Below are 16,926 nucleotides of genomic sequence, written 5' to 3' on the forward strand. Positions count from 1 at the left end.
CTAGTCAGAGATCCTCTAAATGACAAGAGCGCTCTGCTGTTTGTAGCGACCACTGCTAAAATCTGCAATCTTTCATTAGCATCCTTATAAACAGAAAAGATCTTCTATGACAGGAACGTCCTGCTGTTTTTAAGCACCTAGTCAAAGGCCGTCTTAATGGCAGGAGAGCACTGCCGTTTCAACATTTCTCTTGCAAAACATGATTGGCAAAGACTGTTTTAAGAAGTCTGCTCCAAAAATGTCAGTCACTCCAAGTTTTGAACTGAACTGGAGACAGTCTGATGTCATTAACAGGCCGACAGATGTCTGGCCACCGGTTGAATAACCCTACCCAATTGCATTAAAATACCTCAATAACATCAGGACAACATTATATTGTGTAAATGCTTTATGTACACATTTACAGCATACGTTAAAAAATATTGGACATGTCCACGCACATCTATGCTGTTTATGTTACAAATCTTCATTCTAATTAGCAACATTAGCATGATAAGTAATTAAATGCTCTTACATATACCCTCTTCTTGGAAAGTAGCAAAGCAGAAACTGCCAACATGTCCTGTTGTTGTATTGTGCACAATGTGCATTGGTGTACAGTCACCTCAGTAGACATACAGCGGTGTGAAAAAGTGTTTGCCCCCTTCCTGATTTCTTATTGTTCTGCATATTTGTCACACGTAAATGTTTCAGATCATCAAACAAATTTAAATATTAGTCAATGTCAACACAACTGAGCAAAAATGCCACCCCCCCACACCCTACCAACAGAAAGAAAGTGATTGAGATCTATCAGTCTAGAAAAGGTTATAAAGCCATTTCGAAAGCTTTGTGACTCCAGCGAACCACAGTGAGAGCAATTACCCACAAATGACGAAAACAAAGAACAGTGGTGAACCTTCCCAGGAGTGGCCAGTCAAACAAAATTGGCCATCTGTTCGTGACTTCAAGCTGAAACGAACTTGGGTTCTGCAGCAGGACAATGATCCAAAACACACCAGCAAGTCCACCTCTGTATAGCTGAAGAAAAATAAAATGAAGACTTTGGAGTGATGTAGTCAAAATCCTGACCTGAATCCTATTGAGATGCTGTGACATGACTTTGAAAAGACGGCTCATGCTCAAAAACCCTCCAATGTGGCTGAATTACAACAATTCTGCAAAGATGAGTGGGCTAAAATTCCTCCACAGCGCTGTAAGAGACTCATTACAAGTTATCGCAAACACCTGATTGCAGTTGTTGCTGCTAAGGGTGGCCCAACCAGTTATTAGGTTTAAGGGGCAACCACTTTTTCCACACAGGACCATGTAGGTTTTGATATTTACTGTATCTCCCTTAATAATAAAAAGTTTCATTTAAATTTTAATTGCATTTTGTGTTCAGTTGTGTTGTCATTGACTAATATTTAAATTTGTTTGATGATCTGAAACATTTAAGTATGACAAACATGCAAAAAAATAAGAAATCAGGAAGGGGGCAAACACTTTTTCACACCAATGTAGTTAATGCAAAGAAAGGGAGGAGGGGGTGGAAAAGGCTGTTTTTAGTAGTCAATGGAGCGGAGGTTGGCTATGGTAGACGCCAGACGCCGAGGTAACTGTTTGGAGGTTTGTCTGTAGTCTTCTGGTTTGGCCCTCAGCAGGGTGACAATATGTTGGAGGGTGCGAGAGGGCTGCAGGCCGAGAGCATCCATCACGTTGCTCAAATAGTCTAAGCAGCACAAACAAAAATCACAAACATGTTACACATTTCAAATATAACAGGTGTTTGATAATGACAACTGATAACTGTGGGAAATACATTTTCCCAGCAGAAAAAGGTAAATTGTGTCATAATAACATAATTCATCAGAGGGAGCCATTGCTGATTTTATACCAGATGGGTAAGAAAGGCATGTTGGCCACACAGTCAGGAGATCGGGAAGATTTGGGTTCGAATCTCCGTTGGGCATCGCCGTGTAGAGTTTGCATGTTCTCCCCGTGCGTGTGTGGGTTTTCTCCGGGTACTCCGGTTTCCTCCCACATTCCAAAAACATGCATGTTAGGTGAATTGGAGACTCTAAATTGTCCATAGGTATGAATGTGAGTGTGAATGGTTGTTTGTCTATATGTGCCCTGCCATTGGCTGGTGACCAGTCCAGGGTGTACCCCGCCTCTCGTCCGAAGTCAGCTGGGATAGGCTCCAGCATACCCGCGACCCTAGTAAGGATAAGCGGCATAGAAAATGGTTGGATGGATGGTTAAAAAAAAGACTATAGCCTTGTTTACACTTTGTGCTTTGTCCCTGCAGTGGAACGCAAACTAAGTAAATTGGTCGTTAACAGGTGTGAAGTATATGCAAATTGAGCGGGGCTGCGTGCCAGTGCCCAAAGAAAATTTTGAAATGGTCAAAATTCGTGGCACGCATAATTTCCATGAACTACCTGTAGTCATGAATGCAACGTGAACGCACTGCAACGTATGTGCACACAATGCTGGCGGTGCGGGCGGCGAGCAAAGGACTTTTTCCCATCAAGTCTTGTGTATTTATGAACTCCTTCCTACTTTGCACACTCTCTACCCGCAGCTGCGAGAAAATATAGACTTACCTTTCATTACTGCATGAGCTTCTTCTCTGGAGTTCAACATCTTGTAGGTAATTTACAAATAGAGGAATTAAGGAAGCTCGCGCGACATAGCAGTAGCAGTAGCAAATAATGCCATGACTGCTTCACAGATGCGAGAAGTGGTGGTGACAATGCATACACATGAGGGAACAATGCCCGTCATGCATACTATTGTCGTGCACTAGACGTAAACAGGACTTGACTAGGTGTAAATAAGTTGTGCGGGAGCGAGGTCAGTTTGTGCCAATGCACACCATTTTTGGTCACGTTAAACTAGTCTTGACGCTTTTCGAGCGTGCCATTAATAGATACATCAATGATACATACGTACATACATACATACCTTTTCTATGGCGCTTACCCTATGCCGCAGGGGTATGCAGGAGCCTATCCCAGCTAATAGGGCGAGAGGCGGAGTACACCTTGGACACCCAGCCAATCGCAGGGCACGTATAGACAAACAATCATTCAGACTCACATTCATATATATTCATATGGACAATTTAGAGTCTCCAATTCACCTAACATGCATGTTTTTGGAATGTGGGAGGAAACCGGAGTACCCGGACAAAACCCACACACAGGGAGAACATGCAAACTCAAGCGGAGATTCAAACCCAGGTCTTCCCAATCTCCTGAGTGTGTGGCCAACATGCTAACCACTCCTCCACCGTGCACCTAATACATACATACGGTACAATGATACATAAATTATATTGCAATGGCAAATTGCGGGACAATGTGGAGGCAAAATGTGTGCACGTGTAAACGCTGCTTAACTCATTTTTAGTTGTAACATCTTCATCATCATGTTGAGGTAAAAGCATCCTAGCTTACTTACCAATATCTGTGGCCAGCTGTTTGGTGGAATGTGCGCTGAGTTGAGGAATGAGCAGGATGGTGTCACAGTACGTCTGCATGGTTGCCCGAGCGATGGAGCCCAGCCAGTAGTCCGCTGTGTTGTCCAGCTCAGGCAGGTCATCACCTGAGGTGTAATTTGAAAGTCATGAAGAAAAAGAAATATTTGGAAAAATCGAGAGACGGGATTCAATAACCTTGATCTGGAGGAAAAGGTAACTTCCCAGCATGCAATGCCAACTCTAATGCTGGATCCTCCTGTGTCACAAAGGGTTCCAAGTGGAGCGGCAGAGACATCAGGTACTGACCTATCTGGAACAGGACAACATTGTGTAGTTGAAGCCATCTGGAAACAAGTGCATTCCTGCCTTTCCTCAAACTACTCTAAGAGACATCTCACCTCAAATAAACACCTCATTTCCACCCCCCAATAAAATTTATACTAGTAATACACCATAGTGACCCATATTTCTTTCCCGAGAAAAAGGGTCTGATAAAGACAGGTTGTCATGGGTCTACAGATTTATACATGCAAACCAGCAGGTGGGCCATGTCACACACACCAGCGACCTGGAGAGATGCAACCGTGACAAGAGACCTGCTAGAGAAATGAAAAGGTTGAGGACGTTACAAAACCCCAGAGGAGGAGTTACGATGCAAATTTTAAGATAATGGTGATCAATGAAGACATATCATATTTTATTGTAATTAACCACTTGTTATTTCACGGATTTCAAGTCTTTCAATTCAAGTTTTGAAAAAGAGGTGTTGTCTTAAATTCAGGGTTGTCGTATATTCAGGTCAATACAATATATTATTGTTATTAAGTATTATCATTTATTTGAGAAAAAGTTATCATTTATTGTTAGATATTATTGTAAAAATGCATTTCCACAAAGGCTGCACAGCGGCTGAGTGGTTAGCATGTTGGCCACAATCACGTGCCCCCGCGCAGTCCCGCAATCGGGAAAACCTGGGTTAGAATCTTCATTTGGGCATCTCTGTGTGGAGTTTGCATGTTCTCCCGAGATTTCTCTGGGTACTCCGGTTAGCTCCCACATTCTAAAAAACATGCATAAATTGTCCATGGGTATGAATGTGAGTGTGAATGGTTGTTTGTCATATATATATATAGGAAAATGTTCGAAAATATTACATATTCGAAAATGATCGTTCTGCAAATATCACATGACCGACTACGTTAGAAGAGCCATATGCCACAGCGAGCATTGACGGCTCGAAAGGGATTGGTGGCCGTCATTGCTTTGACAGGTTATTTTGGGGCTAACTATAATAAACTAATATAACCACCACCAAGCTGTTGAACAATGTGGGCTTGTAAGAAGAGCAGTGGCGAGTTTTGTTTGTGCCTTTGTAATGGCAACCTGGGTTTCACTCTGGTTGGTGACATACGTTGCTTAGACTTCACTCTTCCACCAGATGTTGCTAATGTTGCTTTCAGTGAAGCACCAAAGCTCCGAATCTGTTCCAACACAATCTGTTTAAAGGATCATGAGGCTTGACCCACCCATCTCTACTTTCTACTCGACACCCTATCTGTCATAAACTCTCTGTTGAGTAAACTGCCAAAGTAACTTAAGCAATTTAAAAAAGAAAAACTAACGTTTGTGATGTACTCTTGTGGCGACAGGCTGAATATAGGCAGGTCCTCAGCGTAGCTCTCTCCTAAACCAGGCGAGTCTTGACTCTGTGAATGAATGACACAATAGTACAGTAAATTAGATAACTCTAAAACACACACACGTTTGCATGTGTCCAATTAAGCATAGGCTCACCTCCATCTTGGCGACAGGTGAGAGCTGATGTTTAATCTGTAGAAAGACAGAGTCAAAGGCCAGCTGTTGAGCCTGCTGATTGAGTCGGGTCAGTGCCCCTCTCGGCTCAGCTAACAGGTTGGAATTGCCAGCACCCTTCTCCTGCAACACAAACATGCTTATGTTTGCGGGATCATATTTGCAGACTATCACAGCCTTGGCATCCCTCCTGTCACACCTTCAACGAGTACAGCACTTCCATGAGACAGCTGTACTCCGCCATGCTGCTCCTCTGAAGATAGTTGTACTCCTGCCAGGGATTTTTGGTGGCACCCTTCCTCTCAGCTGCACTGGCTTCCTTGATGCCCGCCAGGCTGCGAGGGCTATACGACTCCGACAGGTACTTGCCTGCCGTGCCCATGATCCTGCAGGAAGTGTTGATTCATGACAGTGACGTTGCAAAATTAAAGCATTGCTTCATCCATGAAGAGAGGATGAATGATTTCAGGAAAACATTAACTCACTTACTTGTTTGACAGCTGCTGCTCGAAGGCACCACATTGTCTCAGTAACTCCCCACATGTGGCAATGATTCTGTAAAGCACAATGTGACTACTTTAAATGCATGAACTGCATCATGTGGAATGCTGGCAAACATAGAAACAAATGTTCTGTATTGACCTGAATAGAAGATAACCCTGAATATAAAAACAACCTTTGATATACTTCATTGTTTGAGTGGGTCACTGTGTCGTGGCTGCATCTCTCCAGGTCACTGGTGTGTGTGTGTGAGTGTCAGGAAGAAAAGCTCTGACTCGCTTGGGGATAAGTCTTGCATGCATAAATCGCTACACCATGAATATAAGACAACCAGTCTTTTTCAGAGTTTTTCTCTAGCAGCATCTTCTGTTCGGGTATTACGGTAATTGTGCAATTGAAAGAACCTTTTATTGTGTGACGCATTAATGCTCTTGCACATTTTTATCAGTGTCTTGTTTGGGATGGGTGAGTGGTTCCAACTTAACATTTCCAAAATTGTGAACCCTTTGAGCAACTCAGTGTGACAAAAATGTGCGATGCCATAGGCTCATCAAAAGATCACAGCACCTACTAAAAGTCCAGTCACATGTACATAACGCACTAGGGGGCCTACATGCATGGTAGGGATTGCTGTGATATGCTAGGATGAACTCACCAGTATTTATGTCACAAACCTGACAGAGTTCTGGAAAGCTGTCCAGTCCTCTTGGAACACAGAAGAAGTGGGTGTATCCTCCAGTTTGCACTTCTTCCTGATGGACTGTAGTGTAGTTGAGAAGTCTGACACATACCTGAAAGTAAAAAAAACAAAAAAAACACTAGCATGCATGCACAAGAGTCCATAGAGTGTGCATGTAAGGATATTTACTTGGTGAAGAGCGCTTTGAGAGCCTTGAGGAGGCCAACCACGCCTAGTCCATCTGTGAGCTTCACACAGCGGTCCACAGCGGCACTTGCCAGGCCAAACAGCTTCCCGACAGAGAGATTAAGCTCCTCCACGCAATCAATGACCTCACCATGCTCCTGAAGGTGGACAAGAGAGTGAAAGTTGTGATAAAATACATCCAAAATGGGAAAGTATTAGCATATTGGGTGAAGTACTACATTTATTCATAGTAGCTAGGTGTGTTTTGTAGAAAGTAACAGGCATTTATTAAGGGTAAGGTGTTTATTCGGGTGAGGGTCTTTATATGGACAGATGCATTTTATATGAATTCAATATCTTTAGCAATTATATGAATGATAACATTAATTATATCATTAGTAATTACAAATGGTAACTTTTTTATTATTTAGCATCTACTGAAAGGTAGAACATTTTGAAAATGAATGTAATTTAGAATGGGGGTTGAATAATTATTAGCACAATTGTACATTGAAAAGTACACTACCACTTATATACTAAACATAATCTAGTATATGCATTATTCTGTAATATAGTTTTGCTCTGGGATGCTCCTCTGCATGCAGTAGCACTTTCTATATAATAAGCTTTAGCCTTACAGATACCATGTATACTCTGCAGGCAGGGTGTGCTGTGGTAAGGATGTCTACCGGTACATATGGTACAGTATATAAGATGTGATATATGTTCACCGTGTCTTACCAAAGGAACAGCACTGATCTGGATGAGGAGGTGTGTTTCCTCCAGCTCTCCATACTGCAGCTGATAAGATTTATAGGGGTCATACAGTACGCACACAAGCTCATTCACCTTCAGGAGGTTATTCTCACCTGAGAACAAAGCAGACACTATTACCACTAAAATTAACAACAGTAATTTACATAATCCAGTCAGTAGGGTCACAACAGACCGAGATGTGGCATCATGGTGCCTTCCAAGTTGTGTCCCAAGGTGAGCGTGGTGCGGTGAAGCTCCAGCAGGGCGTTAAGGCACTGCTCTTGGGCCGCCCGTTCCATAGCCGCGCTTAGACACACGGGGATGGAGGGAACCATGGCCCCAAGAATCTGAATCAGCAGCACTGTTACTACCTCATACGGGTTCTTGAACACCTGGAGTGTAGTGAACATTGTAAGTGCATCTTCAGTCTATTAATGATATAACATTTGAGAGTCTTTTTTTTTTTTTTTTTTTACCTGGCTGCACCACTGGAGCTGAGTGTGCCACGTGGACAGCAAGGTGTCGTAGAATTCGGATAGCTGCTGATTCAGGCTGAGCTCGCTCTGGGAGAGATCCTGCCACATACTCACTAGCTGCCCCTGAAGATGTCGCATTACAGCCATTTATATGCAGTACATTCACACATGTATTGTAGCAAATTAATAAAATATGATTGAGCATTGAGTATCCCAATTCTACCCCTTACCCCTAAGTTTTGCGCATTCACGAGAATCAATTGGTGTCCAAATTCTCCTTAAATCAAGGCGTAAGGTGTAAGTGCTAAGAGGTGTATAGCCCTAAAAAACAAGTGTGGTCGGGAACCAAATTTGAAACGAAGGCGTAAGCAGCGTAACACAGATTCCATAGTCCAGCAGCAGAGCGGAGACCGAAAGAAGCATATAAATGTAAGTAATGAAGCATAATTATTGATTTTCACAGTCACTGTAGTTGTTAGCAGGGAGAATCTATTTATTGTTATTGTTATTTCTATTTCATATGTATATTTGATACCTTTTCTATTTTTATAAATGTTGTTACATTCCTTGTTGTAAGCTGTTATTTATTAGAGGTGTTTGTTGTTTTGCAATAAATGTCAGTTTGTAAAAATTTTTCTTTTATTTGAAAAAAAAGGTGAGGTGGGCTATATAACATTTAAATAATGTAGATTGTCTCATCTGCCTATGTCACAGCCAGAAAGCGGTGAAGGGTGATGATGTAATGAGAATCAAGTGGCGTCCCATTTCCTAGTGGCTTCTTCCCCTTGGCTCTCGGTTTTAAGGAGTAGAGAAAGGGGTAAGAAAAGGGGTAAGACGAAGGGGAAGGACTATGGGGTAGAATTGGGACTCAGCCTTACTCACTTTATGACACTTGTAGTAGTACGCAAGGAGCTGCGGCATTCTGTCAATTTCTGAGAAGACTTTAACAAATAGTTTGGATTGCTCTGCAAAGGAAATGTGAATCAGCCATCAATGTTTGACAGAAATGCCACAAAGATGTAGCAGTTGGACTAACCTAGACTTACCTACAGACATGGAATTAAATGCAGACACTATTTGTGGGCTGGCCAGGGCTTCTAGCCTGTTTTTCAGAGCCTCAAGATGAACACACTTTTCTGAGTAGTCTGGCGTGTCCACCAACATGGCCAAGCTGTTCTGCATGCTGGTCAGCTTGGATGAGATGGCTGCAAGATCCTGAGAGTGCACAGTCTTCTTAGTTATGAGTGAACAGAGAGCATAAACAGAGAACAATTTATTGCACCTGTGTCTTGAAGGTTTCCTCAATGTCTGTGCTTAGTGTGGCCCATTTATCAGCTTCCTGTAGCGCCTCTGCTGCCAGCTGCATGCGACTCTTTACTTGATCAATCTGCACTAGAACCTAGCACCCAAAAAAGCCTTGAATTGTTTCTATAACACTCAATTTGGTTCGTAGATATATACATGTAGATATGTAGATATATACAAACCTGCATGGACTGCACTGTGTCCTGTTCAAACTTCTTAATGTCCTCTTTGACCAGAACCATTTGCTCTTTAAGGAATGACGCCTCCTGCTTCAGTGCCTCCACTTCTCGAAGTACTCTGGGCATGTTCTGCAGGGCCTGATTACTCGTCTCTGCATCAAATAAATCGCCATCCAGTGAGTGATATCTAAAAGGACTTTGTGTACTGGTAAAACTACACAGTGCTTAATACAAACTATAATTATTTCATTAAACAACTGACCCTCAATAGAATTGTTTACTTCCTGGATGAATAACTGCAGCTTCATAACCAGCGTCGCAGCGTGCGTGTCCGCCTTCCCCGGTGCATCCTTCCGCACCACCTTGAAGGCGCCGTTCACCCAGTCTTTCACATCAAAATCATCGTCCAGGAACTTTGAGAAATCCATCTGTGGCCTCCAGACGATTCAATCTACGTCAATAAATTTAGATTAACGTCATCGACCCATAGCTAATACTGGTTAGCTCGCTAGCTAGTTTTTCCCAAACAACGGCTTCGACACGAATATAAAATAAATAGCCCAAGAAAATGAGATAATCATTACAACTAAATATAGTTCCAATAAGGCGACGGCTTCCTCCAGAGTTAATTTCAAGCGTTTACATTTATTAGAAAGAAAGAAAGAAAGAAAGAAAATAAATGCAGTTGAAGCGACGTAGCAAATGACAACAAGTTCCGGTTTGTGTGCGTTCTGTTTACCTTCCCCCAAAACAAAGGGCGGACCCTACTGATTATAGACAATTTTCAGGCAATAAACACATATATTTTTATTCTTATTGGATTAGTTGATTTTTTTGTTGGAATATATATATATATCCTTGAGTCGAATAAAAACAAGAACTAGCATCTGGCACCAGAGCAATAAAGAAATATGCCCGACTAGAAACAGGCACGGGGACATTACTGTCCGAGCTCTGTTGCCAATGCCAGAAAAATGATTAGATTAAAATTAAAGTTGTCAAATGATTAAAAAAATTCATCAAATTAATTACAGTTTTCCACTTAATTAATCATGAGTCATTAATCCAGAGATAAATGACAGTACACAATTACATATATATTTGTATGTATTAACAGCTCCAAATGAACTGACAATTTAACTCAAGCTAGAAGATAGCACACATGTCTGAAAATCTTTTTGCCTAACATCAGTGTCTTTAATAGTAGCACAACATTTTAATTACACTTTAAGCGTGTTATTATACCAGTCCTGGGTGTTCCCCCCGCCTCTCGCTCGAAGTCAGCTGGGATAGGCTCCAACATACCCGCGTACATGAGCCATGAAGAGTTGCGTTCAAAGACAACAAGTAACTTAAGTTGAATTCACGTTTTGAGTGTAGCTGCATTTTCTGGGATTTCCGAGCATACTTAAATGCATCAAACCGTACTTCCGCAGTAAGAGTTAGGTTAGTTAGTGATAAGAATATCCACTTATTGTTTTTCTTTGTTTTTGTGTTTATTTAGACCACATATACGCACATAATTAAGACATTCGAGTGGTTTTCGGAGTGTCCATGAATGCATCTCATGGCTGTCTCGTGACAATGAGGAAGCATAATTTCGAGGACAAGAGACGTGTTTTGTAAATCGGAGGTACACATATGGTGTTGGAATAGCACTGCTGTTGATGTGTTCAGGTCAGAGTAAAGTTATAAAAGAGCGTCACACTTTGTGTGACTGTGTGGGGACACTACACAATGCTTCCGTCTGCCTTCATAACAAAGAGTTATGGCTTGACATGATGTGCATGCCTTAATTACGCTGAAAAATTTTAACGTAATTAATTAAATAAACTTGTTACCGTCGTTAACGCGCTATTTTTGACAGCCCAATTTAAATACAATATAATTTGTTCCCATTTTAATTATGTATCATACAAAAAACTCAAGCTATTATTTTATTATACTGGAGTTTTATTTCGAAAGGTTAAACATTGTCAGTAAATGAACTGGGCAAAAAAATATTTTTATCTACTACAGAACAGACTTACCACTACATATGAATGATGCGATGAGCTTTAAACAAGAAAAACATACGAAAAGTGGATTTTGATGGGAGTAATAAAAGCTGTAACTTGTTTTCCCCTGCATAAATATCAGATTTCATCTTTTTAGTGTGTGGGCAACTGTATAGACAACATCCATGCCTGCCTAACATCATTCAGGCCTCATCTGGTTCCTCAAACTCCACACTCTCTAGCAGACCTTGAAAACAAAAGTAGTGCGAGTTACAAAAGACTGGTGGCTTATTTGGAGACAAGCCAACCACTTCTGGTTTGAGAGAGGCGAAAGGATTCTCTCCACTTCCCTTCATGTCCATCTCCAACTCCAGCAGGATCTGCAGCGAATAAGTCATCTCTGGCTCACTGTGGATGAAGACGGAACTGTCAGTCGCTGTCAGAAAATGTGCATGTCAGAAAGAAACCAGCACCTTGGTGATAAGATTAAAACTATTGTTGCCAACTCTCACCTCAGAGAAGTAAAAAGAGATGGAATCTCATAATCCCTGAGAAGAAGTAGTGTTGGAAGCCAGCCTTGCTCCAAACCCTGACTGGCATCAAACCCTTACCAAAATAAAAATACAAAAATTAAATAACAATAAAACAATAGCAGTTAATATTGGTTAATAAATCACTGCATGTCATACCAATCCAGAGATATGCAACTGCACTGAAATAATCTGTTTCATTGTCAGACCATCATCATTGTACAACCTCTGACTGTACCCGTTGTAACATTTTAACATTAAATAACGAACATACAAGTGTAAAAAGAAGTTAACATGCATGTGCATAGTATGTATTATTGTGTGTCTGAGAAGTGACTCTTCACATTATCACTCAAAACAGTTGTTCCTCTTTTAGTATTGACTTACTGTCAACTTGGTCATGTTGTACTGAGCAACCAGGACTAATAATTGTCTAATTGTACTAATTTTGTTGCTAAGTTTCTGGTTCAATGGTTATGACCATATTTCTCCTGTTTGGCATTTAAAAAGCACCACAAAAAGGCAAAGAACAGGGAAAACGCTTGTGGACATATGACAAATTTATCCTGAAAATGTCGGTTTAAGTTCTGAATTGCACGACAAAAAATGTTGGTGTGTGTTGCTGTGTTGGTGTGTATGCTGTGATTATTGTGTGTGCCTGGAAGGAGAGTCTCTTTACATTAATTCTCAACATGGCTGACTTTTATAGTGTACATTCTGTCCTTTTTTATTATTACTGATGCTGACTTATTGTCAACTTCGTGTTATTCTACTGAGCAACCAGGACGTGAGTACCTTTTGTTGCTACGCTATGACTCTGTCAGTGTTTCCCATACATTCATACATTTGGCGCTACCTGTTCATCCTCATTAACACACTACAACGGGTCCGTCTGTGAATGGAGCTTGTCATCATAACTCTTTACAATACGTGGCCGTATGCTCCGTAACTCTGCTTCTTAGCACACAGAGACAAGACAAGACAAGACAAGACACAGAGCTAATATGTACTCGTGCTGCATTTCTCGCTTTTCTTTGGACAATTTATAAAAAAAATATGACAGTTTTTTGTTGCATATGTCAAGTACTGCATGACATCACATTTTTTACCACGGCCTTTATTTGTGTGGATAGTGTCAGGGCCATGTGGGTAAACTACATTCCTTTTCCACAAATGATAGGGTTTTCTTTTGTTGTGCTTTTAACTAACACACAACATTATTCCTCATGATATAATAATAATATACGTAACTAATAATTTGATGGTGTTAATGTAATAAGTTAAATATTTTTTAAATATCAGTCTGGAATTACAGCAATTAATTTTCGACATAACTTCATCCCTGTTTTGAGTCATTGCGTCCACCTTTAAATTAAACAGATTTTTCTAAGATTATATTAATCTAAAATGTGGTATCAATTAGGAAGTCGTTTTAGTTTTAGTTTGAATTTTGCATCGGTTTGCCCTGCTCCATGCACAGAGATGACAGTGGACATGCTGTCACTCAGTCTTTGTTTTATTTGTTATGCTACTGCTGTGTCTTCCAAATATGGCACTTTTTCCCAGTATTTCCGCCTCCATTTCCGTGAAAGTCCACTTCTACATCCTGTCGTCTTCCCACCAGCTGTGATTACAGTGAAAACAAGGCTGAGTTACTTTGCATTGACCTTCTGTGGTGAAGTGGAGGCCTGGAAAGGGTGTAACTTGAGGCGGAGTTTCATATGCACGCTTCTCCTCAAGGTGAAATGTATAAACCACCAATTGTGTGAATGTGTGCGTACACTGGTTTTTATATGTCTGAATATTTTTGTCTGCGCACACATTTTGGGTTTCTGGCATACGCAAACTTTTAGTCAGATTTCCACGCACATTTTTAGAGATGAGGCCCCTAGTCTGCCAGAGAATGAGACGTAGCAGAAGGGATCAGTGTTGCCAATTTAGTGACTTTGTTGCGATATTTAGCGAGTATTTAGACAAATCTAGTGACTTTTTCTAGTGTTATCAGAGTCTTTTGGAGACTCTGACATGAAAGCATGCATCGCTCATCTCAACTGTGAGCCCCTCCGCTCAGAGGCAACTCAGTCTTGTTAGTGATTTTTTTTTTTCAAAGGACACAAAAAGAAGCAACATAAGAAAGTTCATTTGTACTTTTAAACATTTGTTTTTCTTTTCATGTTTTTTTAGTAATTTTGTCTCTCTCACAGCATTATTCCTCTCTCTTACAAAATCCATGACAATTACATGCACATGCGTCATGGCCAATTCTGCAAATTAGACGATGGTGTCTTAATAAAGATATTACTCTTAATTTGTCACCTGGCATCATTATCATGGATCTGGAATGTGGAAAATGTTCTCACCAGGGTTAAATCCGACCACCAGGTCTGGTTTGGATGCTTCTTCCTTTTCAACAACTTCCTCCCAGAACTGATGGTAGAGCCCCTTATAAGCGCTGATATAGACCCTCTGCTTGGGCCCAAACGCCCTGAGTGGAGGCCTCATTATGGGTCCGTTCACTAGCTCCGGTCCCACCATAACGATCTCTATACCCTGATGTTCTGGATACATCTTGTTCAGCTCGTCGTAGTCTGTCACCTTTGCTGCTAGCGTCTCACTTTGTCCGGCTCCCACCAGGTGGATGGTGAGAGGTTTGGAATAAGGGTTTAAGCCAAACAGTCGAACACCCCAGGCTATGGTTAGGGGCCTGGAGAAGAACTCGCTGCAAACCCTCCACACTGACTGCTTCAAGAGGTCATCTTCAGGTTGAGGCCTGCCAGCGTCGGCCCACATGTCCTTCATGTTCACTCCAGCCAAAATGGGATGGAGGCGAGCAGTGAGATCGCCTTGCATGGCGAGCCAGTCATCCCAGTTCTTAATGTCCGACTGAGGCTTTGACCATTTCACTGTAGGGAAGGGAAGATCTCCTGTTGGAAAAATGAAAAAAAACTGCTATGCGTGTAGTGTATATACACACTTCTAGTATTTGAGTTGCTGATAAGACCTTTGAAAACAAGCCATTCCACCACTCTGTCAATGGCAACAAGACGCAGCTGTGAGCAGAATTTTTTATGTTTGCCCCAGTCTTCCTTTTGACACTCCTTGCAGCAGTAATAAACATTAAGACATCTGCACAAAAGGCACAAAGAAGGTTGGTTGTTATAAGAAAATTGGCAGCAAATGGCAGATGAGAGGTGGTTTTAGTTTACTTGGAACAACGCTTCAGGCATTGAGGGTTTGACAACTGATGTGACCTCTTCTCACAGTGGGCACACACTTTAAAAGATTCCTCCATCATCTCAAACATCTCCTTTTGGGAACGGAAGGCCGTGGTTTTATCTTTGGGCTGTGGAGACTCTCTGGAAAGGGATACAAACGTTTGTTTGTGTCTTTTACTCCTGAACAGCTGCAAGCAAAAGGGTGAAAATTTGCCAAAACATGCACCCCTACCGTGTTGCCTGTATGATTATATTTCACACAGCTCAGTGCCCTCTACAAAACACCCACTGTAATTTTAAGGTGTTCAGCTGAATCACCACAGAATTTGGTACACGCCATTAAGGCAATGCCAAGCACATATCTGTAAAATTTGAGCAAGATTGGTTGAAAAACATGGCCACCGTCAAGCAAAATGTCTTTGCACAGGCAGGACTTGGCAACTAACTGCCTATAATCCACTGACATTGTCTAATGCAGGGGTCACCAACGTGGTGCCCGCGGGCACCAGGTAGCCCCCCCACGACCACATGAGGTGCCCACAAGCCTGCTTTTCATTCAGGTTTTCAGTTAATAATGAAAGAACAGTAGAAAGAAATGCATTCTGAAATACAAAATGTGAGTAGTGGACACCAGCATTTTGTTAATGTTCTGGTAAAACAAGCATATTCGCTTTGTTTGGGTTTGAAATAAGCTCTGAAAATAAATGTTACAAAAATGAGTAGCCGTTGGCCATTTTCATTTTGTAAAAGTACCTCTCACAAGGAGAAACGTTGGTGACCCCTGGTCTAATGATATTAATACTTAATGTTTTTATTAGAATGTCTGTATTACATGTACTGTATGCTAGAATTTCTTCCAAACCGTTTTGATCACAACCCATAAGTGGCGCCACAAATGTGATACAACTGAATTTGAGTGTTATGTTCTGTGATACCTGTCTAGGTGAAAAAGCTTAAAATGAAAAAAAATTACATATCCTAAATTAGCCTCAAATTGTATTTAAATTAGTAAACATTGTTAATACCATTGTTACTGTCATTTAGTGCATATGTGTGTTACTACTTTCCCACTACCATTAATGCCATTATTCTTAGCCTGGGACAATTAGAGGGGGCAATGGAGAGGGTGGGCAAATCAACCACATACTATGTTATGAAATGTTCGAAACAGTGTCTTAGAGTTTAAATATGACAGCTTACGTAGTTAACTTAATACATTTCAGGCTATAAAACAGTGACATTGGGGTCAAGCTAGGCTAGCTGTTAGCAAGCAGTCACTCTTGCCAACTTTTCATTAAGAAAAGTAGCTATTGGCTGTCCGAGAAGTCGCTAGATGACGCCACCGAGTAATTTGCATATGACGTAAAATGTTGTAGGAAAAAAAGCATAATCTTGTTGGAGAGACAAAAAAGTGAGTAAAAACACCTTAATTATGTTTACAATTAAAAATATGTCCTCAACGGGGGTTGGAATGTCGCCAGATGCAGCGACAAAAAAACACTGCATGCAGTGGCTAGTGCTTGTGGCGCCTCGCGACCTTACTGAGCATGCGCGTTACTTCGTCTAGTAAAAACTACAAAATGGCCATTTTGGTCAAACTTACCTCACATTTTCCGTCATTTTGGAGCTTGTTAGCCGTGGTGTTCTTTGTTTCACTTATTCTCCTTCAGCTGCTCGGGGCAGAACTTCTGTTCGCAGACCTGCCGCTTAACACCTGTTCTCTTCCTTCTAGAAAGGTCTCCAAACTATTCTGGACCTCTCGTGCTACAAATATACAGTGACGTCATGTGGTAATTTCCTTAAAATAAAAATGTATTATTTAAA

General features: G+C 41.2%; 2 protein-coding genes across 5 annotated transcripts; both read right to left on the reverse strand.

Moving 5' to 3' along the window:
- Positions 1-370: 370 nt before the first annotated feature.
- On the reverse strand, positions 371-10,103 carry cog7 (component of oligomeric golgi complex 7). Of its 2 annotated transcripts, XM_054769237.1 has the most exons (17): positions 9,623-10,102; positions 9,364-9,512; positions 9,159-9,275; positions 8,923-9,091; positions 8,759-8,841; positions 7,877-7,999; positions 7,594-7,792; positions 7,386-7,513; positions 6,648-6,802; positions 6,454-6,570; positions 5,768-5,833; positions 5,478-5,664; positions 5,261-5,401; positions 5,089-5,172; positions 3,662-3,776; positions 3,448-3,591; positions 371-1,711 (listed from the first exon to the last, which is right to left on the reverse strand). In XM_054769237.1, exons 1-17 carry the CDS (start codon positions 9,786-9,788, stop codon positions 1,545-1,547), a joined length of 2,310 nt encoding a protein of 769 aa, XP_054625212.1. In that variant the 5' UTR covers positions 9,789-10,102; the 3' UTR covers positions 371-1,544. The 2 variants fall into 2 exon arrangements, 1 of the variants encoding a protein (XP_054625212.1); XR_008569656.1 differs by lacking the exon at positions 371-1,711 and having other exon boundaries at positions 3,662-3,772; positions 9,623-10,103.
- A 1,254-nt stretch (positions 10,104-11,357) lies between these two features.
- On the reverse strand, positions 11,358-16,920 carry LOC129173098 (putative protein MSS51 homolog, mitochondrial). Of its 3 annotated transcripts, XM_054763658.1 has the most exons (7): positions 16,706-16,920; positions 15,335-15,464; positions 15,094-15,243; positions 14,889-15,013; positions 14,248-14,811; positions 11,870-11,963; positions 11,358-11,765 (listed from the first exon to the last, which is right to left on the reverse strand). In XM_054763658.1, the coding sequence occupies exons 3-7, from the start codon at positions 15,189-15,191 to the stop codon at positions 11,561-11,563; spliced, it is 1,086 nt and encodes a 361-aa protein (XP_054619633.1). In that variant the 5' UTR covers positions 15,192-15,243; positions 15,335-15,464; positions 16,706-16,920; the 3' UTR covers positions 11,358-11,560. The 3 variants fall into 3 exon arrangements, with proteins under 3 accessions (XP_054619633.1, XP_054619623.1, XP_054619642.1); XM_054763648.1 differs by lacking the exon at positions 15,335-15,464; XM_054763667.1 differs by lacking the exons at positions 15,335-15,464; positions 16,706-16,920 and adding an exon at positions 16,543-16,558.
- Between the last annotated feature and the right edge of the window lie 6 nt (positions 16,921-16,926).

This window comes from Dunckerocampus dactyliophorus, chromosome 2, assembly GCF_027744805.1.
Source record: "Dunckerocampus dactyliophorus isolate RoL2022-P2 chromosome 2, RoL_Ddac_1.1, whole genome shotgun sequence".
Taxonomy (NCBI): Eukaryota; Metazoa; Chordata; class Actinopteri; order Syngnathiformes; family Syngnathidae; genus Dunckerocampus; species Dunckerocampus dactyliophorus.

Coding starts and splice junctions, on each gene's coding strand:
- cog7 (XM_054769237.1), bottom strand. CDS start 9,788: ATGGATTTCTCAAAGTTCCTGGACGATGATTTTGATGTGAAAGACTGG. Junction 7,514..7,593: donor CACCATGATGCCACATCTCG/GTCTGTTGTGAC, acceptor CTTTGTTCTCAG/GTGAGAATAACCTCCTGAAG. Junction 1,712..3,447: donor ACAGCTGGCCACAGATATTG/GTAAGTAAGCTA, acceptor TGTGCTGCTTAG/ACTATTTGAGCAACGTGATG.
- LOC129173098 (XM_054763648.1), bottom strand. Junction 14,812..14,888: donor GGAATGGCTTGTTTTCAAAG/GTCTTATCAGCA, acceptor TTTTTCCAACAG/GAGATCTTCCCTTCCCTACA. Junction 11,766..11,869: donor TCTCTTTTTACTTCTCTGAG/GTGAGAGTTGGC, acceptor CTTCATCCACAG/TGAGCCAGAGATGACTTATT.